This window comes from Neopelma chrysocephalum, unplaced genomic scaffold (genome assembly GCF_003984885.1).
Source record: "Neopelma chrysocephalum unplaced genomic scaffold, ASM398488v2 Primary Assembly neopelma1_65, whole genome shotgun sequence".
NCBI classification, from domain to species: Eukaryota; Metazoa; Chordata; class Aves; order Passeriformes; family Pipridae; genus Neopelma; species Neopelma chrysocephalum.
Genome location: NW_020897722.1, coordinates 3,760,291 through 3,785,419, shown reverse-complemented (window position 1 = coordinate 3,785,419; position 25,129 = coordinate 3,760,291). Strand labels below are relative to the sequence as shown.

The 25,129-nt window shown below is 55.5% G+C and overlaps 1 protein-coding gene and 1 long non-coding RNA gene across 6 annotated transcripts in view; one reads left to right on the top strand and one right to left on the bottom strand.

Annotated features, from left to right (window-relative positions):
* The window catches only part of TNRC18 (trinucleotide repeat containing 18), a 56,882-nt gene extending 32,027 nt beyond the window's left edge, over positions 1 to 24,855 (bottom strand). For all 5 annotated transcript variants that reach the window (XM_027683444.1, XM_027683448.1, XM_027683446.1 and 2 more), the window contains exons 1-6: positions 24,708 to 24,855; positions 23,011 to 23,409; positions 6,272 to 6,397; positions 4,073 to 5,875; positions 734 to 836; positions 142 to 347 (exon numbers count right to left, since the gene is read on the bottom strand). In XM_027683444.1, coding sequence (XP_027539245.1) covers positions 142 to 347; positions 734 to 836; positions 4,073 to 5,875; positions 6,272 to 6,397; positions 23,011 to 23,212 — 2,440 coding nt within the window. In that variant the 5' untranslated portion in view covers positions 23,213 to 23,409; positions 24,708 to 24,855. The remainder of the gene's footprint in view (positions 1 to 141; positions 348 to 733; positions 837 to 4,072; positions 5,876 to 6,271; positions 6,398 to 23,010; positions 23,410 to 24,707) is intronic.
* On the top strand, positions 6,370 to 13,240 carry LOC113967675. The gene is made up of 2 exons (XR_003534266.1): positions 6,370 to 9,121; positions 9,156 to 13,240. It is a non-coding gene; the product is annotated as an uncharacterized LOC113967675 (long non-coding RNA).
* Positions 24,856 to 25,129: the final 274 nt, after the last annotated feature.

Sequence of the window (25,129 nt, the reverse complement as noted above, 5' to 3'; positions counted from 1 at the left end):
AGTCATCCACCATTTGACTGCTCCAAAATACCTCCTTGCCTGTGAACAGCGAGCAGCCTCACTGGGTACACAGCAACACCTCTCCCTGGATTTCATCCGTGTGAACACCCCATGGACACCGCTCCCTCCCAGGGCACTCACCATAGGGATGGCCAGCCAGCCACATGGAGGGGCTCCCTGTCCTGGGGAGCCAGGGGTGGGCAGCCAAGTGCGAAGCTGGGTCTGCAGACCAGCGCCCGGAGCCCGCCAGGGCTGGGCCTCCCGTCACCATGAGGTTGGAGTTCAAACCGTTCGTGGTGCAGCTGGAGGGGTGGATCCGGGCAAAATCTGCCAGCTCCTTGCTTTCTCTGTTATATGGGAGGCAAGAGAGAGAGAGAGACGGTCTGAGTGACGGAGGAGCCCAAGGGTATGGACCAGTCTGCAGAACGAGTGTTTGCAAACTAGGGTCAGTCACTTGAGGAGAGCTGTGATGGAGGTGGTTAACATCATGTCCAGAATAAGACATCCCATCTCCCCATTCCTTTGGAGCAGGCATGGATTTGCAGAAGTCTGTTAGGATTCAGGATCTGCCTATAGTCCCATTTACCCTCTTCAACATTTCTTTCTGTACCAGCAAGGCTGGTGCCAGCACCTACACCAGATGGGAGCAACCCCATCCCCTCTCCAGACAGGCTGTCCCCGAGCACAGCTTGTGGCTCTATGGCAAGAGACCCCATCTCCCACCAACCCTCACCTGAGCAGCTTCTCCTGATCCCGTTCCAAGCGCCCTGCCAGGAGGTGGCTGTCCCGGTGGCGGCTCCTCTCATCCCCACAGTCATCTTCGGAGCGTCCGTGCCCTAAGAGACAACCCAGCACCATCAGACAGGACAAACGGTCTGGGGAAAGCTGTCCTCTTTGCTCTGGGCATGGAGAGGCAGTACATGGGAGTCAGCACACCCAAACATTACTCTCTCTCTCCCCAAGGTTGTTCCACGTTCAAATCCTGAAGGACCAGACAAGGCTCTCTGTGTGATCAAGATATTCTCACTGAGGCAGCTCCTGGCAGCACACAGGTTTATGTGGTCCAAGGTTATGTCTTCAAGACATCACGGGACCCATTCACCAGGCCAGGCTGGTCTCCCAGGACAAGACAGCCACCAGCCTGAGAGCAACAGGACCAAGGGGACCACTGCTGCTGAAGGAGAGTGGCAGATTTCCCATCTCAGAAAGAGCCGAGATGCAGCTAAATCCCTACATCAAACCACCCAGTCCTGCTTAGCACGTCTCATGGAGGGGAAAGGTTTTGTCTCTGCCCCTTCTGAAGCCCCTTCTGCTCTTGTAAACCAGTCTGGGAGCACTGGGTACGCTCCGAATCCCTGTCCTACCACAACAGGCAGAACCAACAATACAGACCCTCACAAAACCAGCGCGCTCCGCTCTGCAATTCAACCCGTTAGCAGAAATCTGCAACTCCCCCGAGACATGCAACAAGAAAGGGTCTGGCAAGGCAGGGACACATATGGCAGATGAGGGCAGGAATCCAAAAAGGAGGGGGTTGGATGTTTGGCTGGAGTAGCCGCTTGTCCAGAATCAGAACAGCTCTTGCAGATACAGCCTGGCACGGCAGCAGCTGTGTCTGTGAGGGGTTAGGAGGCACCTGCACACGAGCGAGCAGCAGTGCCAAGCCTGGCTCTGCCAGAACCAGGTACTGGGGCCATCCTTCCCTTCCTTATCCAAGGTCTTCACCCAGCACCTGATTTTAGGCTTACTTTTCCCCAGTTTTTTTCCCTAGCTTCTTTCTTGCATACTCATTTTTTTCACAATTCCCTGCTGCCCCTCTCCATATTATGCTTCAGTGACATGATCCATTCCTAAATCCCAGCCCTGCTTGCAGCGAGCACCTGGACAGTCTAACGGGGCCAGGAGGAAGGTGTTTGCTTCCCCCCAACTACTGGTGCTCCCTGCCAGCACATCCCCTGCCTGGGCCATGCTCTGCACCCCACAGGGCTCAGCAGAGCAGCACAGCCTCGCGGGACTGCACCCCACAGCCCCTTCCAGGGTCCTCGTTCTCCTGTCTGGATATGGTTTGGCACATGGGAAAGCATCTCAGAACATCAAGTCTATTCTGCTGACAGGCAGTCTTTTCAAGGAGAGCTCCACTGTGTATTTCCACAAACCTGGACAGCCCATGGGTTTTTTGCTGTCAAGTCTCCAATTCCCTCAGCTTTTACTGTCAGAAGGAATCCAGGAACAAGACAACATCTCTCCCAACTCCTTTCCCCAAGGCTCCCTCCATGGGCTCCAGGCAGAAAACAAAGATGCTTTAAAACCTGGCACACAGCTCTCCCTCCCAAAGGACTTTCCAGGGTCACCACATCTCCCTCGCAGTCTGCCAAGACACCACGTGCAGTGGTTGTCCCCAGCCAGCCCCTCCTCAACTCACTGAACGATGCCCCACGCAGCCTCCATTGCTCACTTTTACTACCCAACCTCCAAGTCATGAGGGCTCATAAATCCCTCCAGAGCCCAAACGTCATCCGCTGCCTCTCCACCAGCATCCACACTCACTCAAAAAATCTCCTTCCACACCCCAACCCAGATTCTTCCCCCTTAGAGCCCCTTGTCCTATTTCTTTTCCCTGATCAATGCCCAGCTGTCTCTTTGGTGTCAGCAATACGGAGCAAGCCCTTGGAGAGCTCACAGCCTCTCTCCTTGCCACAATGTGAATTGACCCCCACCCCCAGACTTTCAATAGAAACACATTATTTTGTTATTTTACCATCGCTCCTCCCTCTCCCACCTACATTCCTCGCACTCCGTTATTTCTAGACGGGTTTATCATTTTTTTTCATCTCCCATCCAAACACACACACACACACACACTCTTATTCCTCTAATTCCCGCCCAGCCTCCATCCTGCCAACAGGACAGTCCCTTTTCTGGACAGACCGATGATTGTCCGGACAGTGAATGATCATTCTGTCTATATATATGAACATGACGCACGGACCGCATAGAGAAATTCAATCAGTTATGCATGGAGGAAAGGCTTAGGTCCGTTCCCTTGACAACCAATGCCCGGTACTAAATACTTGCATTTTACTTGCCAAATACTACAGATTAGCCAACTAAAGCCTGCTTTCTCCTTCTTAAAAGGTCTAAACATTCAAGCACCGTCCACTCAGCGCAAGCAAGCTAATGTTATTAGACGAATATCTCCTGGCACACAAAGGGGGGGCAGCATTTGGGGGGCGAGAGGAGGAGAAAAGCAGTCTTGTTTTCTGTCTGAAAGCCAACTGCATCACTTAGCAACGAGCCCAGAGGCCTGCCAGAATTCAACCCTTGTTTGCAGCCTTTTAGTTCAGCTCAGTAAATTACATTTAACGCAAGCTGGGAGCGTCTGGGACGATTGAACGGCTGAACAAACAGCTCCCTGTGCTGCCCACGAGGTCCTCGGTCGGCTCCCGCCTGGCCGTGGGGAGGGCATCGGGAGGCGATGGGAATGGGGAGAGGGGCTGTTGGCTGAGAGAAACTGCTTCTCACCACTGAGGTTCAAGAGAGGGGGGCAAAGGCACAGAAATGGGGAAGGCAAGGGCTGAAAATGGAAAGGCGACCATCGCTCGCCTGCCGCTTGCTTTGGCATCGCTCCTTGGCACACCAGAGCCCCGTGCCAGGCAGCCCCCAGGCATTATCTCACTACACAAGCACCAAAATCTTTCCAGTGCCATCCCCCTCCTGCTGGGACCGTGGCTTAAATCAAAACCGTGAGATTAAAACACCAGCACAAAGGTGGTTTGAGGGGTTTCTCTGTCACTCCCTTTGCTAATGGATTAAGCACATGGAGAGGGGGTGTCCTCAGAGGTGGACAGTGGGGATGGAAGCCGGAACAGAGGACTGACTACCTCTTGCACAGGGAAGCAAGACTACCTCTTGCTTCCCACTGTGGTTTACAACATGCCCTTGGCTGTGAAGGGAGGCAAAGGGAGCTGAGGACGCCAAACTCAGCTCATGGCACACAGTCCGCACTGGGTGGCTGCTCCTCCCGGGGAACAGATCCTGCAGGGAAGCCCTAAGACACATGTAGGGAACCTACCTTTGATGCTGCTGAGAGACAGCGAGCGATCCCGGTCTGCCAAGCTGGGCCCCAGTTTGCTGCTGCTGCTGCTGCTGTTGTCCTTCTGCCGGGCCACAGCCACGGCGATGCCCACGGGCAAGTGCCTCACCTCCACCTCACCCTGGGAGCCGATGCTCTCACGGCCAAAGGATTTGGCACTCTCGGGTCTCTCGGGGTCCCGTTTTAGCTGCTTTGCTGGTTGCTGCAGCAGCAGCTGCTGCACCTTGGAGGCTCCCAGCTGCGCAGAGTCCAACTTCACGTTGCCCAAACCGCCGAAGGGGCTCTTCTTGCCGCAGCTCTGTCGGGACGCGGTCTCCTTGGCAAAGCTGCCGCTGTACTTGATGAGGCTCTGCATGGCTGACCCTTCGCCGTGCGAGGTGGGGTGCAGGACATCAGCAGCACCCCGTGAGCCCACCACTGAGCTCCGTGGCAAGCCACTGGGGTCAAGGTAGACCTTCTTAGCTTCCTCCTCCACCCGGGTGACGTGGTTGTGCTGAGCAGCCAACACCGCCATCTGCGTGGTGGCAAAGTTGCCCATCTCGAAGGGCTTCCACTTCTGCTCCGGTGGTTTCAGCTGACCGTGGTCCAGGTGCTGCCGGGAGGAGTCCAAAGTGCCATAGACCTTTGCTGCTTCTTTGGAGCTGGATCGCTGGAAGCGTTCCCGCTCGCAAGGGCGATGCTCTGCCTCCGGACTCGGCTTCAGCAAGTCCTTGGAGGCCAGGAACTCCCTGCTCTCCGGAGAGCCCAGCCCCGGTCGGTTGAGGAAGGGCTCTGAAGTGACCTGTCTCTTCAGTGCCATGGAGGTCGTCCTGATCACCGAGCCCTTCTCTCTCAGAACCTCCATCCTTTTGGCATCACTGTGACAAGAAAAGTCCTGGGACAAGAGCGTGCGGGAGGTATCCGCAAGGCACCGCTCTGTGGGCGACTGCAGCACCCCCACCTTGCCAAGGTCTTTGTCCTTCACCTTGTTGTCTCGGGCCTGCGAGGCGATTTGGATGGGCCCGCTCCTCTCGTCGTAGGCTTCGACCGAAGGCACGAAGGTGGGGGCGATGACTTTGTGCTCCCTCCCCAGCTCCTTGGCCGGCGGGAAGATGGTGTACATGCTGGAATGGACGGGCTGCGGAGGGAATGTTGTGGCCGGCGTCATCTTCCCCGTCTGCGAGGGGTGCGGGGATGGGCAGCTACAGGAGACGTGCAAAGCGCCCACAGAGGGCAGGAGGGGCTCCCCTCGCTTCAGCCGCTCAGCGTGGGCGTGCGCAGAAGGCCTCATGTTCTCGTCGTGCCGAGCGGGATCCTTGGCACAGCGGTCCTGCTCGGCGCCCAGGACCTTCAGCACGGGGTCCCCGCCACTGTTGCAGTTGCTGAGGGAAGAGCTCTGCAGCGGGTTCTTGGACTTGGGTTCCCCACTGCCTGTGCCCCGATTTGGCATGTGCTCGGCCAGGAACGGCGAGAGACGCTCGCCGACCTTCATCGCCTTCTCCACCACACTCACTTTCCGGTCGCTGTCAGGCTTGGTGTCCTGTGTGAGGTCAACCACACTGCGGGGCCGGGGCTCCTCCTTCGGCTTGCTCTCCTTCTTGGCAAAGGGCAGGGACAGATCGCTCCGGCATGCCCGCTCCTTCCCACCGGGGTCTTTCAGGCCTTCCTTCGAGCTCTTGTGCAGCTGCCCAAGGTCCTTTTCCCGGAGCAAAGTGCTCGACGTGTGGCTGCCCACAGTCCTTGAGAGGGGAGGCTGAGGGTGCAAAGCAGACTGGCCTGCATGGCCGGACAGGTAGAACCCATCTGCAGAGCAAAAACAACCAAAATTGGTTTTTGAGACAGGCAAGAGGTAGCAAATGGGGAAGGAACAGGTTTCAAGGATGCCTCAGACAGGAAGGCCCAGGGCAGAGGAGACCAAGCAGGTTTCTCCATGTGGGATGCAGGACAGTCCTGTCCTGATGCACACTGGGACTTCAAGGAGGGATCTGGTCAGCTTCCCTACAGCTCAGCTACATCCAAAACCTTGGTACTGCTAACACCAGGGAACATCCCTGGATGATCAGTCCAAGGGGTTCCTGCTCTTCACCCCCAACACCCCAGCACCCCGCAGCTCCAGCAGCCAAACAAGCCCAAAGGACAGGGTGAGCACCCAGGAGTGACCAGGAGGGCCAGAAAGGGCACACGGGGTCCCAGACTCACCTTTCTGTGACTCGAAGAGGCTGTGCTGTCCCAGTTGGGCCAGGAGCGGACTGCCGGCACTGGGAGGTTCGAGGTGGCTCAGGGGAATGTACGATGGGTAGAGACCGTTAGGCAGATGGGAAAAGCCTGCAGAAAATGGGAAACAGAAGAGGGAAACATGTTTCATCCCAAGCGGCACACTGCCTTGGAACGAGCCCCGCAGGAGCACAGACTGTTGTGGCTGTCGGTCCCTCGCGCGCCAGGAGCGCCGGCGGAGGGGACGCACACGGCAACAACACACACCACACACAGCCCACCGCGAGGAGCACTGCTCAGAGACCCCCCCTTTGGGTACTGATCCCCCACTGCTGGTCCCCCAGCTCACCCCAGGCACCTCTGCAGGGCTCCAACCTTGCAGCAAATGGAGCATGCTGCTACCCAAGCAGAGCCTTAACCTGGAACTAAACAACCAAACCACCTGGCTGATAAGGTGTTTTATCACAAGCACAGCAACCTGTGGGTGAGGACACTCCCCAACGTACTTCCAGAGCAGTGATAAGACCCTCTTGCCAACACAGATTTGCCAGCGCAGCCCATCCCAGCTGCAGGTGGCCATGACTGGGTATGGGCTTTGGGAAAACACGAGAGCATCCTTCAGAGCAGCTCACACAAAGCACTGTTTCTTGCATCCAAACCCAGCATCTTATCCCAGAGGAAGGCAAAAAAGAGCTCAAAACATGACACCCATCTATGAGCTGATATGAAAGCAGCATGTCCCCAAGGCCCTGCTGCCAGCAGTCTGGATGATGTCCTCGATACTCGGCCCCCCAGCAACATCCTCATGCAAATCACCATCATCAGCGCCTTCCTCAGTGAATACAATCACCATAATAGTGGTAATAACACATGCTCTTGGCTACAGGCAGCAATTCCTCTCCAACACTGCCACCAAACGACACCCGTGCAACACTACAAACTCTAACCCCTGCCAGAACCAGCATCCCAGTCAGTGCCATCATTTAAAAACTGAGTAAAAGCCATCAAGAGAGTCTGAAGGAGCCCTCTGCCACCCTCCTCCCTTCCCCTCAGCCGTCATTAGCAACCAACTTCCCCAAAATTCAACGATCCCACTGAAAGCAACAAGGCAACAACTTTTGTCAGGAGTCCAACATCCGACCGGATCAAAACAACATCACACCAAAACCCAAGGGGAGACATAGAAGTTCAGTCCCCGAAGCTGCACGTGGAGCACCATCTGCGAGAGCTAGTCAATATTTCACATTATTTAGACAGCCAGGATCTCTTTCGCGTACATATTTGCATCCCGGCATATGTGCTTCACCGACGCGGTGCTCCGCACAGCTCCTGGCCCAGATCCATCGCCCAACAGATCCCAGCGGCACCACCCGCACACGCCAACCCTCCAGGGGCAGGACCAGGGGAGCCACTGTGCCCACGAAGTTCAACCCTGAGCCCGTTCCCAGCAGGAAAATCTTGCTATTTAATCTTGCGCACGGTGCTGTAACAGTGTGTGCACGCATGTCCGCACCACTGCATGGTAACCCCAAAACCTGCACAGTGAAGCAGTTCCAAACACCTTTTCTTACTCCCGGAGCTGGAGAGAGCTGGGTAGAACCCAGAAGTGTTCAGCCTGGCTTAGCTGTGAGCAGCGCCGCTCCACAGCGTGTTTGCCTCGTCCGTGCCACCGTCGCCGCACGGCTCCGGCACAGCTGGGCTGGCAGTGAGCCAGCATCTGGAGCAGGAGCGACACATTTCCCAGGGAACGCGAGTCCCATCTGGCAGAGCACATGGTTGCAGCATGGCAAACCCCCTGGAGCACCCCATGCCACACGAGCCCTGCGGCCCCAGCCGCAGACGTCCCCACAGGAGCCCCTTCTCCCAGCCAGACCTCGGTCCCAGCTGCAGCTGCTCCAACAGGCGGGAACACCAGCATGGAGATCACAGCGAGACACATCCCATGCTGCAGATACCACTGAGCACAGATGCCCATGGCATGTCCCCACTTGCACATCGTGCAAGAACATGGAGCCACCTGCAGAGCTCCAGGGAGGGGACACAATCCAGCCCTGCCATCCAGCACCAGGACACCTGCACATGGCTTAAGCTACTGGTACCTAAAGAGGCATTTTGGTACCAGTTACATCTGTGGTCTTACTGGGGCAACCCCCTGCTTATCCCATCTTATTCTGCCCAGTAATAACACAGGGTCAGTCCCAGCCCCAAATGTTCTGGGGTTTCCTCCACAATCAGCATTATCACATCCCACTACAGTGACCCAGTCTCAGCACGGAGCTGCAGGAGCAGGAGGAGGAATGGGAAGTGTCCAAGATGGGGACAGGTTCAGATGGACATGCTGGAGACCCTGCAGGGCAGTGTCACCGTGACAGCTGGGGAAACAGCTGTAGAACTGAGTTGATGCCACCAGCCCAGCCCCAAAACCACCTCCCATCAGGCAGCCCTTCCCAGGGACTCCCACAAGTCCACGGCAGCAGCGCTGCTTCTTGGAGACGCATAAGCCCAGCACAGGAGCTCAAAGCACATCCCAAAGCTTTGCAGGTGGAGAAACTGAGGCGCAGGCAGGTGCAATGACTTGCCTGCATCACCAAGCTGGCCAGCAGCAAAACCAGAACACTACCTGAACCTCAGCCTCAAGTCTACCAGTGACGCTGTTTTCCCTTGCTAAGTGCCCAGAGAAGCTGTCCAGGTTGTATTTACCTGGCTTGTTCCCTGCCAGGAACCAGAGCTGGAGCAGGGATCCAAGCTACAGTCTTCCTGGGGATGAACCCAATGCAAATCCAACCCCGAGGCACTGCCAGAGCATCCCTTCCTCCTTACAGCCCTCCAGCAGCTGTGCTGACGGGCTGGCGTTAAGACTCACACACAGCCTGAAACCTGCTGCCCCGCTCCCCTGGGCAGGACCTGGAGGAGAAGCTGCTCCTCCATGCGCCGAGGAGCTGCACTCGCAGGAGGCGGCCGCGGGCAAGTCACTCCCTCCTTGGATCTCCGTGCCAGAAAGCGATGCCAAGGGGAGAAACTCTACCGCAGTGAGCAACTCACAGCTCACCCCAACCATGGGCTTCTGCCAGGAGAAAGGGAGGGGAAAAGGGGAAACCACAACCATCTCCATCCGCCCGGGGCCAGAGTGTTTGCTGAACCAGCGCAAGATCTGTTTTGCCCAGGGACACGCCGACAGGTCTCGGCAGGCTGAGCCACGCTCCTCCAGCCAACTGCTTGCCCAGAGGCGGGCTGGCACCACGGTGCAAGGCAGGGAGGTGCGAGTTGGCAGCACTGCCAGCCCCAGACTGGTTTTGCCCCCCTTTCCTGCCAAGTTACACCACGCCAAACGCGTGCGTGTGCCCATCAGCACGGCCTCTGACCGCCTGGGGAAGGCACCATCAACACTTATGCCAGCATGGGCACACAAGACCCAAAGCAGGCCAGCTCTGAGGGTAAAAGGATTTAAGCACAGAGGTCGTCCCTCAAGCCACCTTAATCCTGCAGCCAGGTGACAGCCAGCAGCCAAAATGCAACCCCTGTGATGCTGCAGCAGGTACAGAGGATTGGCACACCTGTCCTCCTCCTTCCCAGCTCCAAGGTGACAAAACATCCCTGTTTTGCACAACCGAGACATAAATCATGAAGGGCTGTTATTAAAGGAACTTGGCGGGTGCAGATGTGTCAGCCCAGTTGAAAACATCTTCTTCATCTTTCCCCAGTTCTCCAAAACGGCACGAGTTTGGGGGGAAGAGGTACAGCCGGGGGACTCACCACCAGGAGGGGATGTGACCGATGAGGAGATGAGATACCAGCAACCGCACAAACCACACACCAAACGTCTGGAGGCCGGAGGTTGTGCTGGGGGAAGTGGGAGGGAAACAGGCCCCACGTGCTCAGCCCGCTTGGGGTTTGCCAAAGTTCCCCATGAGGAGGGAGCCAACAGAAAGCATCCCCTGGCAGAGGTTCTAAACCTGTGGACTCTCTCCAACTTGGTCACCCCAGACCCCAGGCCTGAAATTCAGTCCCAGCTGGACAAGTCGGTCAAGTCTGTGTTTTGAAAGAGCCAGGCAGGAGGGGGACATGCTGGAGGTGACACGCTGGAGCTGAACACACCTCCCCTGCATACACAGCTGCAGCCAGTGAGCCAGGCTACATGTCTGATGTGACGTGGGTGTGTGCCAGTGCTGGGAAAACTGCTCCATCTCATTACACATGCAGGTGATCAGCTGGCACCTTCATGGCATCCCCATGCTGCCCTCCACACTGGCTGCCAACCTGGTGTAGAGGTACAGCTCACTTGAACACCTGTGAAGGGTCAAGGACAGTAAGTGGGAGCAACATGGTGACACCACTCAATGGGGAATTCACATTCCCGGTCAGGCTCCTTGTTTTCCAAACCAGCCAGAAGCACCAATGCACCAGGGAGAAGCAGCATCCACAAAGCCTCTGCTCATGCTCTGGGACGGGTTTCCAGTCTCTGCTGTTACAGAATCATAAAAGCATTTAAGTTGGAAAAGACCTTTAATCAGGTCCAACACAGCCCTGCTGGCCTTCAGAGGCAAGCAGGTGGCCACGTGTGATGCTGGCTGCAAAGCACACCCTGAAGCTGAGCCCTGGCCATGAGCCATCCTTGCCTGAGAAGCCACAGCCCTGTCACCCGGAAGACCAGTGGCCTCCAGCACCCCGGGAGAAGTGAAGTAACTCTCCCCCATCGGCCCCATCTGCCCGTTACACGTTTCTGCCACTTATGAAATATTTCCAACCGCAGGCATCTCACTCCATCCTCCCCAGGCCATGATGGATGGACACACTGCCAGGAATCAGGCTGGCACCACACAGTGCTCTGCGTCGGGCTGTGGCCGCAGAGGGGTCTGAGTTGAAAAGCTTGGCCCCTTGGACCCTTCAATCCAAGTCCAGCAGGGCTGGGAAACACAGCAGTGAGGCTTTAGGTTTATTTCCTTGGGGTGTTTTCCACTGTGGGCACTCAAGGGAGATTTGCAGCCCCGCTGCATTCAGGGTCTCAGCTGGCTTCTGGGCTCAGCGCAGAGCAGGAGCTGCAGCCGCCCTTGGCCGGGAGCACAGTCACCTCTTCCCCAGTCCAGCTCACAGTGTCTCACAGGCAGCCAACTGGGACAACAGTCCACACCACAAACAGCTGGATAAACGCTTATGTCCTCATGAGTCCCGCCAGGGAGGGAGGGGAAGGGGGAGAAGTCCAAGCACAGTAAGTATCCCTCCCACCAGCAGCAGGACGGACATCATACCAGCACCAGCTGCCAATGCTCACTGTCATCAGTGAGCCCGATCCTCTCCCTGCAGAAACAGCAGTTTCCCAGGGAAGACTCTCTCAGGGCTCCCCCTCCAGCACACACTTCCCCATCTCTGCCCCACGCAGGGGGCAGCTATTCCTCATGCACACATTTATGGCTACAAACAGCTGCAAGCCCAGAGTGCTGACAGTGTAAATCTTTGCCGCCTCCTCCCCTGCCTGCCAGGGCAGCTCTAGTGACACCCGAGGCACCGGAGCCGCCTTGACTCTGTGCCACACACGAGACACCAGCGATACGAGCCCCTGAACAAGCTGGGCTGAAACCAAAGCCCCCAGATCAGATGTGCCTGGACTGCAGCGGCGGCCGGTCCCCAACCCTGTCCCTGCAGCCCCAAACTGCTGCCACAACCCACCACTCCCCGCCCCAAAACCCGACCCAGCCATATTAACACCCCATGTCATGGGACTGGCAGTTGCTTCAAAGCCTTAATTTACGGCCTCAATTCTCTGCATCCCCTGAAAGCCTTCAATCCCATCCCCGGGATCCAGAACAGCCAGGGCAATTTAACTCCCCATTTAATCTTCTAAGGGCCCTGGCGAGCTCGGAGACAGCATCCTCCGGCGGGGGGTCCATGCTCCCGGCCTTTGCCGGCTCGAACACCACCGCGCCGCTTTTCCCTTCAGCTGCAAAAATCACTACCTTAAAAGCCAAGGCGAGTACTCCCTCCAGCTCAGAGCGGCTCTCTATTGTTTCTTTTAATTTTATTTTATTCCGCGTGGGAATCTTGTGTCCAGGCTGCTTTATTTTTAAGTGGCTCTTGCTCAATATTTACTATGGCTCGCAGCTGCGTCAGCACAGGAACACCGCGCGCTCCCGCTGGGTTTCCGACCGGCCCTCCCGCAGCCACTGCCCCGTGCCGATGCCGTGCCATGATTTTCCTGCCGTGTTACTTTTGCAGTGAATCACCAGCCCCTCCTCTGCAGTCAGGGCACACCGATGGGCAGGGTGTGACCACAGGGCAAGGGGGGGGGCAGCGGTTCCCTGCCTCCATGGAAATAAATATCATCAGGCTGAGTGAGCCCTGCCGCTCACCTCCTCCTCACCCGGGAGCTGGAACAGCCCCAACAGCCTGGAGATGGTGGAGGAGGAGAAAATGGGAAGAAGTGGCTGGAAGGGCTCAAGGGACTGGTGCTCGCGCCTCCGCTCTGCCCCCGGCGTCCTGCAGACTCAGTTTCCACCACGCCACAAGTCAAAGGCAATCCAAGGTATATACAAGCACATACTGGAGACAGGTATATACCAGCCTATATTGGAGAAAGACACCCGTAAGATCTCCCACCAGCTCCCCGTTGACACCATCTCCACGAGGACAGTGAGAAGCCACCCAGGTGGGGACAGGATTCCATCCAGCAGAGGTGGCTTTTCCTCCCACTGGAGGGACCAGGATGGAAACCATCCCACTGGGACTCTTGACATGATGCACATCCAGGCCACACAGCCTGAAACATGGAATCTGGGAAGCACCGATCCAGTCCCACATTAATCCTGATGCTCAAACCAGTGCCAACGCTCCTGGGTCACTGCCTGCTACTACAGCAGAAGCTTCTCCCACGTGCCCCCAGCCTGAAATCCACCACGTCAGATGTCTCTCCTTTTCCACTGGCATAATTAAACCTGACACGCCAACGGGGGTCCACTGAAACCTCCAGGCTCTCACTGCACAACCACACAGCTCTCCTCAAACAGCAAGGAGTAACTCAGTGGGTTCTTCAGCTCCACATTTACTAAAATGGAATATATGGAAATTGAAAAAATAATAATTTAAACTCTCAAACTGATTAGCAGAATGCCCAGGAACCCAGAACCTGGCTGCTAGATTGCAGTCTCGCCTTCCTCTCCTGATTTTCTAGGACAGCAGCAAAATGCGTTTGCTCTGGTCCATCCTTCATCTCGGTGAACACACTGGTGGCCAGCACAGGGGTCCTACCACTGACTCTGCTCCTAGCACACTTTCAGTACAGGTGCTCCCTCTCCTTCCTAAGCACAGAAATTTAGCTCATTCGATTTTTTAAAATTGTATTATTTTTTTAAATCACCCAAACTCAGTGCAGTAGACAATGCAAACAAGTGAGCCCCCATTCCCTGAGCCCTGCCCGCACATTTAACCCAGCACCACCCACACACCATCCCGTGCCTTCTTTAGAAAACAGCTCATTACCCTTCGCTGCCAGAGCCGGGAGAGCTACAAGCACTCGGTGGGGGGAGGTTACTGTGGGATGGCACCGGGTGCTGGTCCCCACATCACCTGCCCCGAGTGCCTGCCAGCAGCAATTAAATCAGCCTTCAAAGAGAGATCCCAGCTTTCCCAGCACCATTAGCCGTGCCCTGGAGGGAACACGGTCTATTTTCAGCCACAATGACTTCAGATCAGGTCACCAGCAGGTTAAATGGGACTGTGCAGCATCATCTCCCTGCCCTCCCATTGAGAAATTAAACACCGCTGTGTGATGGGCAGCACCAGCCCTGCCAACACACGCCAGGCGCCCACTGAAAGGTAAATGCCACCTGCCTGCTCCTCCCCTCGGCTTCCCATTGCTGGCCAGGGACATCCACTGCCCTGCCTGCCTTCCCTCTGCGTGGGGTGGTGAGTGGGATCACCCCTGGGTTCCTCCCTGCCTGTCCTCCTGCCCAGCACGGTGAGGGGTCACGGCCAGAACAGTCCACACCATGCCCAAGCCCGGGAGTGCTGGAAGGAACCTCAGCACCCCCAGTTCTGCAAACCCACACAACTCCAGACCAGGGCTGCTCATCTCGCCCCTTCCTCCAGAAATCAGGTGGCCCAACTGCAAGTCTCCAAGCCACCGGTTTCTCCAGGGTTTCACCACAGCCACCAGAGAGGCTGCATCTTCCTACAGCAGCTCCATCTGCTTCCCTGGTAGGTCCACCACTGAAACCCAAACAGTCACCCCACCATTAACATCTGGCAGGGAGGTGGCAGCTGGATGTGGGTTTGTTTTGCCTCCCAGGCCCCTGCCAGGCGCAGTCAGCACAAGCCAGGATGACTCAAAGCCCTGGGAGACGCAGCCTCCGTCGCTGCTTATTATAAACCCTCTTGTTTGCAAAGCAGCTGCCGTGGCTCAGCACCTCTTGGAGCGCCTTGCAAAGGGGGGTGGCACTGCAAGGGGAAACTGAGGCATAGCCCCCCATTTGGACCTGAACACCCCATCACCAACACGTGTGGGCTCAGCATTGGCACTGCAACCACTGCACAACACAGGGGTCCTGGCAGAGAGAGGGGACTGGCTCCCAGAAACACCCCAGGGCTGGAGCAAGGACATTGCCAATGACCCAAACGTGTTCATCAGCTCCAGCTTCATGATTCCCACTTGGATACAGCACGGCCAGGACATGGTAAGTGCAAGGTGAAGCCGGATGTACCTGCATGTAGTGCTCTGTGTGCCATGAGAGTGAACACATCCCTCTCCCAGAGCCCAGTGCTGACCTCCTGCAAGGACCAAAACCACCCCAAAAGAAATTCAACAACAGGCTGCAGGCATCTACGGGTGGAAGAAAGGGATCCACTCACAGATCACAACCCCATAAGCCTCTTTCCCTTAGAAAACCAGGCTCAAAAGCTCAGCCTCTGCCCAGCCTCTCCTCTTGACCCCACATTCGGCCCTTTTTCCTTCCAGAGGCTCCTGTCCTTCCCACATCCTCCTGAACATCAGTCTATGTCAGCTCTTCTGCACCAAAAAAGTGCCAGACCATGAAGCAAAGGGGTGTCTGTGGCCAGCAAACGCCCAGGACCCCACACCTCCCCTCTGCCGATAACAGGAGATAAACGCAGAGGCAAATATTATGGTGGTGTGGTTTAATCCCTGATGAATTATGCAAATCCATATTCAAATTGAAGCGCAGCCCTTGGGCTCTTGACAAATTGCCAAGCTGGCCCTGATGTCACCAGGCAGGGATGGCCAGCCCTCCGCCAGGTGAGGCACTAAATGGGTGCCTTATATATGTACATACACGCACACGCAAATGCTTCCAGATCTCAACTGCAGAGACCAAGGAGCACCTGCAAGGACAATTCAAGAGTGACTTTTGCACTTCTCCTTCCTCCCAGCTGCATTTAGTGTGTCCAGGGAAGGCCACCAGGTTTTTGAGTCCTCCACAAGATGGAAGCAGCTTGGGCTGATGGCGAGATTCAAAGCAGGACAGAAGATAAAATCCACCATGGCTGGGGCTGGGAAGGAGGGGAAGCAGAGGGGGGTGAGAGGGGAAAGCCTAGAACGCTTGTGCCAATAATAATGTCAGCCCTGAAGCCGAGGAAAGGAAGATCTGTCCACAAAATAGTCACAGAGAGGGCTCATCTGATGAAAGTAGGAATTTCCGATTCTACACAAACCCGAACATCCATTAAAAGTAGCAGAAGAATTGCTGCTTTGTGTCACTAATCTCATTAGGGAGAAAGCCCCGCTGTAACACAGGGATTGCAAAGGGAAACCCCGGCAGGCTGCACATGCCAGGAGCCCGGTACGGTGTGTCTGCCCGGCCGAGTGGAGCCGGGGCTTCCACCGGCACCCCAGCAAGGTGGAACTCACCTGCCCGGATCTTTACTCACTGGAGTATTATCTACTTGGCTTCCATGTGACATGGCATGTAGGATGTCCCCGCACTCAGGAGACCAGGACACAAACACCAGGACGACACACGATAACACAGGGGCTGCTTCATCCACACACGGCGACCGGCGCTGCCTGCAAGCAGCACAGAGCCCAATCCCTCCAAAACCCTCCTCCCCACCACGCTGGCCATTGCAATTATTATTTTTAATTTTTTTAATTAAAAGCAATTAAAGCAAATGGACCAAAAGCATATTCAAGCCACGGGGAATTCTGCTGAGATGGGATAGGGGCAGAAAGGGAATCAGGGGCAATACATCTAACCACCAAAGGTAAAAAGGGTTGTTTGCTGTCAGGGATGCTGCAGGATAAGATGGATGGAGGCAGAAGCAGGAGCAACCTTTGCAGAAGTTGCCGGGGATACAGCTCCAGAGAAACAGGGCTGAGTGCCTTAAAATCTACGTTATTCCTGTAAGAAAGCATATTCTCTCCTGAACATAGCACACTGCTCCGAGCCCACCATGTTTGGCTTGCCTGCCTGCATCCAACTCCCTCAAAATGGCTCTTTGGTCACTGCTGGCAATAAAATTTATTCCCAAGGTCACTTCAATCCTTGAGCCACTATTTCAAGTCTGGCGGGATTTAAACAAAACCCAGCCTCATACACACCGAGTCCCCCCTCAGCCCCTCCTTTCTGCCCATCACCTCCCTGATTTAGAGATACCAAACTCTCAACTACCTTTCGCTTCCCATAACCGTCAGCGACAACAGCTGGAGAGGGAAATGGGAGCATATTGTGCACCCAACAGCTGATCCTGGCGGTGTGGGGAGGGAGCCCAACTGTCACCACCACGGCACTGCCATACGGGGGGCTCCCGCCTTGCGTCCCCCAGCCAGCATGGACACAGACAGGGCTAAAGGGTTTGTGTGGTGCCGTCCCCTCGGTGTTTAAGAGCTGCAGAGAAGCGAACAATAAGCAAAGAAAAATCAACAGCAGGGAGAGAGGGCGTCGGTGGGTGCATCCCGATGCCTGCAGACATCCAGCTGTGCCGTCCCGGAGCGAAGCCAGCCAGAAACACGGGGCTAGGAGGAAACACGGGGAGAAGGAAACCACCAAATCTTCGTGGCCAGGGTGAGGCAGCCATGCTGGAGTGCTCCACTCCCAAACTTTGCTTTTTAAACAGCATCCCCAGGTGGAAAAGTCAGCAAGGGCCTGTAATGTCGGACACAGCACTGCTCCCTCATCCCTGCTCCACCGGCAGGGAGCTCAGGGCTGCCCTCGGCTCTTCGCAGTCCCAAACCCTGCCTGCATTTTCAGGTCATTCAGGGCGCACCGTGCTCTCCATTTCAGCAACGAGGCCGAACAAAGCACTCCCTTGTCCTCAGCACCTCGAGCAGGCGATGCTGGATCGCGTTACCTAACCCAGACCAACATCTCCTCATCCCGGCACGGCAGCTTTCGTGTCAGCACATGCCAGGCTGGCCCCGATTCCCTGCACCACCTCCCGCCCGAAGCTTTAACTGGACCAGTTTAGTACACGGTGCAAACACACGGGGCCTTGTTCCGACTCGTCGGCGCTAACCCCAGCTCCAGGAGGTGATCCGACACCCGCCCGCCGGTCGCAGCCGCGGCAGAACCGCAAGGCGCTCACCTGGAAAGCTGCCGTAATGACGTTAATTCCCCTTAACAATGTTCATTTCCATATTCATCAGAAGATGGTGAAATGACAAGATGGGGGGTTATTTACTGGATAATTATAAACTAATTTCAGCCTTACCCTGGGTTATCCTAGGAAGGAGATCTAAAATTTCCCTTACGAAAGCCCTGCTCTGGTAGCCACGTCTGCAGCGAGATTAATTCCCAGCGATTTCCATTTCTCCAACAGCTGCTGTGCTGGGAAAGAGCAGGAGCCTGTCCCCAACATCAGGGACCTGCCCGGTGCCCCATGCCACCACCAGCTAGGATTTCTAGTACCGGCTCATTCTCCGGATCAGATTTTCTCTGGCACAACATCAGTCAGAGACGGAACCTGTGGTTTTCCAACCCCACCAAGGAGATTCAGTGCTGGGTGGGGGGCAAGGCTCACTCAGGGTAGGAGAAAGGCTGCTAATAAATCACATCTTTACCAGGCTTGTGTACCAGAGGCAGGGACAGGCTCCCACTCATTCATCTAGGGAAGGTATTAGAAAGCCTCACACAGTAGAGGATCCCACAGGACCTTGCTCCAAGTAAGTTTACGTCACCACGTTTGCCCTTGGGCTCTTGTCCATGTTCCAAGCCCAACGTCCCCACCACCAGTTACCAGCACTTGGGATGGGAACTTCAATGGAGTGTTGCAGGATAGGGGGGACAGCCCTTCCCATCCCTCCCGAAGTATGGAGACGCCACCCCACAACCCACCCGACCACCAGGACCTCAGGAAAATCACTGGGACATCAGAGAAAAACCAGAGCGCACGGTGGGAGACTCCCAAAAATGCACCAAGTCCCTTTTCCACCACCATCTCAGCCTGAAGACACTGCTCCTGCCTCCCTCACAGCCTGCAAGTTGGCTGCCAGCCCAAGGGAGCTGCAGGGACATCACTCCATGGCCGAGCGCTTCCTCCACCCCTGGGGACGTCGGGTGTGAAGAGGAGAGTGCGACGGGACCAAGTACAACATCCAGGCCAGCATCACCTCCCTGAGCCCCACCGGGACAAGCACAGCCACTGCTCTGCCTGAAAACGTGTATCAAAAAGCATCTAATTTCACCAGGGCCCCAAGGGAGGAGAAACATCCCCACAGGCAGGTCTCCAGCCCGTCCACATTCCTCCCGGTGTTACACTGTGAGCCACTGCCCCAAGGAGCCCCCCGTGCTCAGCCCCTCGCACCACCCCCAGGGCGGGCAGGGAGGGGGAACCGCGATTTCAAGGGCCATTAAACACCGATGGTATTTTCCTTGCAGCATCAAAACGTGACCAAAAAGAGCCGCGTCCGAACCACAGCCAAAATCCCGCTGCTGGTCCGGGAGCCGCCGTCCCCCCCAGTCGAGTTACAGGAAGGAGCGGGGCACAGATCAGTCCGGCACTGAATCCATGCTATCCCGGTATCTCTATCAGCGAAGCAATTTTAGCATGGATGCAGTCGGATGAGCGAATTGTGCTTCCGCTGGCACTGCCGACAGCAAGGCCTCCTGCAAAATCTGCGGGCTCAGCAGAAGCACCATTTTGCCATTATAAGGATGGCTACAGCGGGATTTTGCTGGCACAGCAGCGCTATCCTGGGGGGAAGGGTATTTTTATTTCTTTTCCTATGCTCCTACCTGGCCCAGCTGACTGGAAAACTTCTCCCTGGGCACAACAGGCCTGGAAGCAGCGACAGTCTCCAATCTGCCTTAAATCCCTGCATTTGAATGCACATGCTAATGTGGAAGTAGGAAAGCAAGGAAACCAAAATCTCTCCCCTCTGTCTGACCACTTTCCTTCCAGCCACTGCTCTGGAGCTGGATTTAACACAGTCAGCTCTGCTCATACTGCTGTGTGTCCCTTTTCCCAGGCACGGGAAAGTGTTCCTGAAGCACATTTTAATGGAAGAGGCTGAGCATCCTTTTATATATAAACAGATCTGTTCCAGCAGCCCCCATCCAAGAAAGGATACTTCAGCACACAAGAAAAAGCACATTTTTATTAATTATTATGATTATTATCTTAAACTCAGAGAGTCTTTTTTTGGATGTGGGTGATCCTTGCTCACACACAGCCCTGCTGCTGCCTGGCAGGGACATGCTCCCAGAGCAGCCCTTTGCAATCGCGTCTGGGGGAGCCTTTTCCACCTCCCCCAAAACACAGAGGCTGCCAAGAACAACACACTCCACCAGGATGGAGCTGAGACTGGGACCCGAATACAGTGGGGTAGGAAAGAGCAAAACAACAAAACCCTCATATTTTGAGCTGCTCAATAGACTCCACTGCCCCACTCCATTGGTTGCAGCCTTTTTTTATGCAAGGTCTTCCCAGCAAGCTCCAGGCATGAAATTCCATTGCAAACAGTCCCCTTCCTCCCCTGTCCCTCGACAAGGCCCATCGGGAGCACTCCGCTGCTCCCCAGCCCCCATAACCCCCCTGCCCTCCTCGGAGATGGGGAGATGGCGACGGCGGAGAGCGGCAGAGAGCACCGGGGGGGGGGGGAACAGGGAATGGCAGCCCGGCATCGAGGGCCGGCTCATCTCCCGCCTCAGCCTCCAGCTCACTCCTCCCTCCAAGAGCTTCCAACAAAGGGGCTTCTGTCCCGGTCCCCTCAGCCTGCACAGCAGCGTCCAAAACACTACCAGGGAGCAGAAAGCCCCCAGAGGAGCAGAGGGTCCAGGGGTCACTGGACACAGCCCAGGCGCCCGTACTTTGGCGCTGGGGCAGAGCCCAGCTGCTGGAACGAGCAGAGGGTACGGGAAAAACAAGGAGTCAGTGCCGGCGATAACTGGATTCTCAAATATGGCCAATCGTGCTATTTTTACAGGGGCGTATTTATTTTCGGAGGACGCTGGGACAGATTCAAGAGTCTCTTTCTTCAGCCCGGCGGTATTTAAGGATCGGTTTGAACTGGCTCTATTTAAAGGCTTCGCCTCCTGCCCACTTTTCTTAACCCCCTGCACAAGCCTTTGCTTTCCACCCTTCCAAACCCCTCCTAAAAACGAAACAAACCCCCCCAAAAAACCACAACAAAACCAAAAAAAATCCACGCACCAACAGCACTGCAAATGCAAACCTACAAAGGGCCCCTCGGTAGCAGGAAGCAATCATCATTCCAGGCGATATTGTTAAAGCCGTAAAAAACAACAACAACAAAAAAATACCCCTGCCTATCTCACTGCTGTGGTTTAATGGGAGTTTCGGCTGTTAATTGTACGGATCTTTTTAATGGAGTTTAGCCTGGCTGGGAATTGCCGTGACGAAGCCGATCGTGCAGAGCGAGCTCTGCGAGGATCATGCCGGGGAGCGGACTGGGAGACCGGGCGCCACGGAGGGGGGGGGGTTCAAAAGACATCCAGAGAAAAGAAAGCAAAAATAATAAAAAATAAAATAATAGGAACACGCTTAAAAAAAAAAAATGGAGGTATCGCAAACTCCATTCCCTCTGGGAGGGGATCCAAATCTGAGGCTCGCTCCCAGCGCAGTGGGAAAGCTCCCAGACAGCTTCACGGAGCTTGGTCGGCTCAGGGAGGGCAGAGCTCAGTGCCTCCCTCATGGCCTGCCTGGATTTCAGAAAAGGAACTTTGGAAAGAGAAATAAAACAGGGAAAAAAAAAGGAGAAAAAAAAAAGAAAAGAAAATTACCCCATAAAAAATAAGAATAATCAAAAAAATACCGAAACCCACACTCTGTTTGGCTTGAGATTGTCCAGACAAATTTTTGCAGAGATCGTATTGTGCTTCAGCAGGAGGTGGAGGAGAGGGGGGAAAAAAATAACCAGGGAATAACAAAAAAAAAAAAAAAACCAGGAGGAAAAAAAAAGACAAAAGGGAAGTAAAAAAGGTGTTTGCCCATGTGCTTGGCTTCATAGCCCATTCGCTTTACACCTCTCCTCTTAGCACCTGGGAAATTGGCACTGCCACCTAGTCTAAAACTAATAAATCTTTTTCCCTCGATTCGGGCTGCTTCCTTCTCTGCAGATGTTGGCAATCAGGTTTGCAAATTTCAAAGTCATTCATCCCGGGCGGCTGAGAAAAGAGCAGGTTTATTATTGCAAAACCTGTCACCCTCCCAACGCCTAAAGTAAACTCCGAGTCACCTCTCCGCGCCCAGGAGAAAGAAAAGGAAAAAAAAAAAATTAAAAATAGAGCCAGAGAGTGAAATCAAACGGTCAGAAATCCCTCGTGTCCTCCCAGGGAAAGCAGCGGGCAGGAATGCGGGCAGGAGGGTGCGGGCAGCGTCCTCCCGGCAGTGCCGGACCTCGCGAGTCGCTGGGAAAGGGAGCTCGGAAAGAACGATAAAAATAAGAAACCTCTAAAAAACAAAAGTAATTCAAACTAATAAATAAAAAGCTGACTGGGGGAAAAAAATAAAGCGCGTATATTTCAATGCCTGCTCTTTTTCATTTTTTTTCCCTTTTAAATGGAGAGGAAGCCGTGGAACTGGCAGAGGATGAAGCGCGTTGAGAAGAAGAAAACAAATATAAGGAGGGAACAGTCCCTGCATGGAAGTTTTGCTTGCGAGATTAACAAATGAAAATTACGAAGAAAATAAAGAAAAAAAAAACAAAAAAAAGGGAAAAAAACACCAAAAGCGGCGGTGCCGGCAGCGCTGCCCAGAGGCAGCGGGACCCGGGCTGCACCGGGCAAGAAATCACCAAAACTGCCCCATTTTACCCCTTTTTCCCAGCCCAGGGATGTTTTCTCTGCCTGGCAGGGAAGCACCGCGTCGGTCAGCGTAGTCCCGTCCCTCCGCGCCCCGGTCTGCGCCTCTCCCAGCTTTCCCGAAAATCGGATTTATTCCCCGGATTTATTCCGCAGCCGACTCGGCGGGGATTTTCCTCAGTGCCAACAAAACCGCGCGCTGCGAGAGGGGATTCTTATCGGCTAGCCGCGATTCTTTCCCCATCCCCTTATTTTTTCCTGCGTTCCCTTATTTTTTTTCGCCATCTCCCTGTTTTTTTTCCTATTTTTCCCGCATTCCCCTATTTTTCTTCTAAATCAAAACCACGCGAAGCAAGTGGGGGGAAAACACGCCAAAAAGCTGCGAGCGTAGAAATACATGATTATTATTACGATTATTATATTTGGGGAGGGGGGGAGAGGGGATTTGAAGCCCGGACTCGCGGCCGCGGAGAGGAGCGAGGGGAAGGCGCGGGGGGTACCGGGGGTTCCGCGGAGCCTTACCCGGGTGCGAGTGGAGGCTGATGCCCGATGCGAGGAATTTCCCGGGCTGGAGGGCGGTGGGGAGCCCGGCGGCCATGGGCCCGGCGGCGGGGGCCAGGCGGCCGGTGGCTCCCAGGCGGTGGCTCTCCATGGCCAGCCCGGAGAGCAGCGGAGGGGGGCCGTGCACCGAGCGGGGGGGCCCGAAATCTCGGCCATCCATCATCCACTCGCCGGCTTCACGGAGTCTCCCGGATCACTGTCGGTGCCCGCCACCGCCTTCCCCCCCCACCCCCCCCGCCCCCCAGCCCCCTCCTCCTCCTCCTCCCCCCAAAAAATCAGATGGTTTTCAAAAATAAGGCGTCCAAGCGTCCCATGGCGCGGTGCAGGGAGCCAGCCCCGGCGCGGCGGTCTCGGCGCTGCCTGCAAGGGATAAAAAAGGGGGAATGCGTTGAGACGACATGCCCCGACACCCCCCCCCGCTCACAGCCACCCCCAAAAATACACACACACACCCCCAAACCCCACCCTCACCTTCCCGGGGTGTGGGGTAGAGAAGGGGACAGAAGCGGAGAGAAAAAAAAAATCCAAAAATTAAGGGAAACTTGTGGCAAAACGCGAGGATAAAAACAAAAAAAAGTATTTAAAAATAATATTTTACCAATTTAATTTTTTTTTGAAGAGTTACGTTTGCCACGGCCACAGCCCCGGCCGGGCCGGGGAGCGCCCGCAGCCCGGCTCCGGCGGGACCGATCGGCGGGGACGCGGCACCGCGCAGGGAAACAAACCCAAAAATCCCAGAACAGCAAAAAATAAACACCCAGATCCTCCTTTTCTTTCTTCCTATTTTTTTTCCATCTTTTTCCTCTTTTTTTTTTTTTTTTTACATTTTTCCCCCTTTTTTATGTCTTCCCCCGCCGCGGGCTCCGGCGCCGGCATCGCTCCCGCAGCCCCGTTTCTCGCTTCTTTTTCCCCCCCATTCCCAAGGCTCCAAAACGCTGCCTGGGTTTGTTGTCTTTATTTTTTTTCTTTTTTCTTTTTCCACTTTTCCCAGCGCCGCTTTCACTCAGGAAAACAACACACGTATTATTATCGCTTCCTGGCAGAGCGAAAAAAAAAACATATATATATAAAAAATTATCTATATTTGTACTTGCAGCCTGATGAAAGGCTCCACTCGCCCGCCGCGTTTTGCACCGGGATAGCGAAAAATAATAAACACTCCGGGGATAAAGTGGGGGTTCTCCTCCGAAAGTGCCCCCCAAAGCGCTGCCGGAGCCCCGGGAGCCGCCGCTCCGGCCCCGCCGCCCGTCCCGGCTCCCGGGCGAGCGCTCCGGAGCGGGGGAGGGATGATTAAAAAAACAAAAAAGAACCACAAAAGAAAGAAGGAAAGAGGGGAGAAACGCGAAATTATGACTAAAGCCTCGCAGCTTTGTTTTGGTTGGGTTTTGGGGTTTGTTTGTTGGTTTTTTTAGTTATTTTTGGGTGAATTTTATAACTAACTCAGCCCTGCCTGCGTGGCTGCGCGGGGCGAGCCTCACCCCACCGGGCTGCGGGAGCGGCCTGATCGCGGCTGGGAAGTGATGAAATAATGGGGAAAACGGCTAAAAAAAGGGGCAAAAAGAGAGGCGGGATGGGGCGGGCGTGGGGGGGGGGGGGTCGGAGCGGGGCCGGGGCCGCCGCCCCGGGGTCGGGGTGGCGGGTCCGGGCACGGGTCCTACCTCAGGCCGCCTGTTCGCGGGGCATGGCGGCGGCGCGGGGCTGGCGCGGGGGGTGCCGGCTCGCCGCCCTGCCCGCCGCCCGGCTCCTCCGCTCCTCCGCTCCGCTCCTCAGGGGCAGTAGCGCGGCAGCGACGCGGTGGCGGCCGCGCCATGGAGCGGCGGGGCCCCGCCGAGCTGCGGCATCGCCTCCCCTCACACACACACAGACACACACACCACACTCACTCACACACACACCGCCCCCCCCCTCCCCGCCTGCTTCCCGGGCCGGCCCCGCGCGCGCGGCTTCGGCGGCGCTTAAGGGGAAAAAAAAAAAAAAAGGATAAAAAAAAATTAGGGAGTAAAAAAAAAAATTAAAAAAAGGGGGGGGGAGAGAACGCGAGCGCGGGGCGGGAGGGAGGGGAAAGAACCGGGGGGGGGGG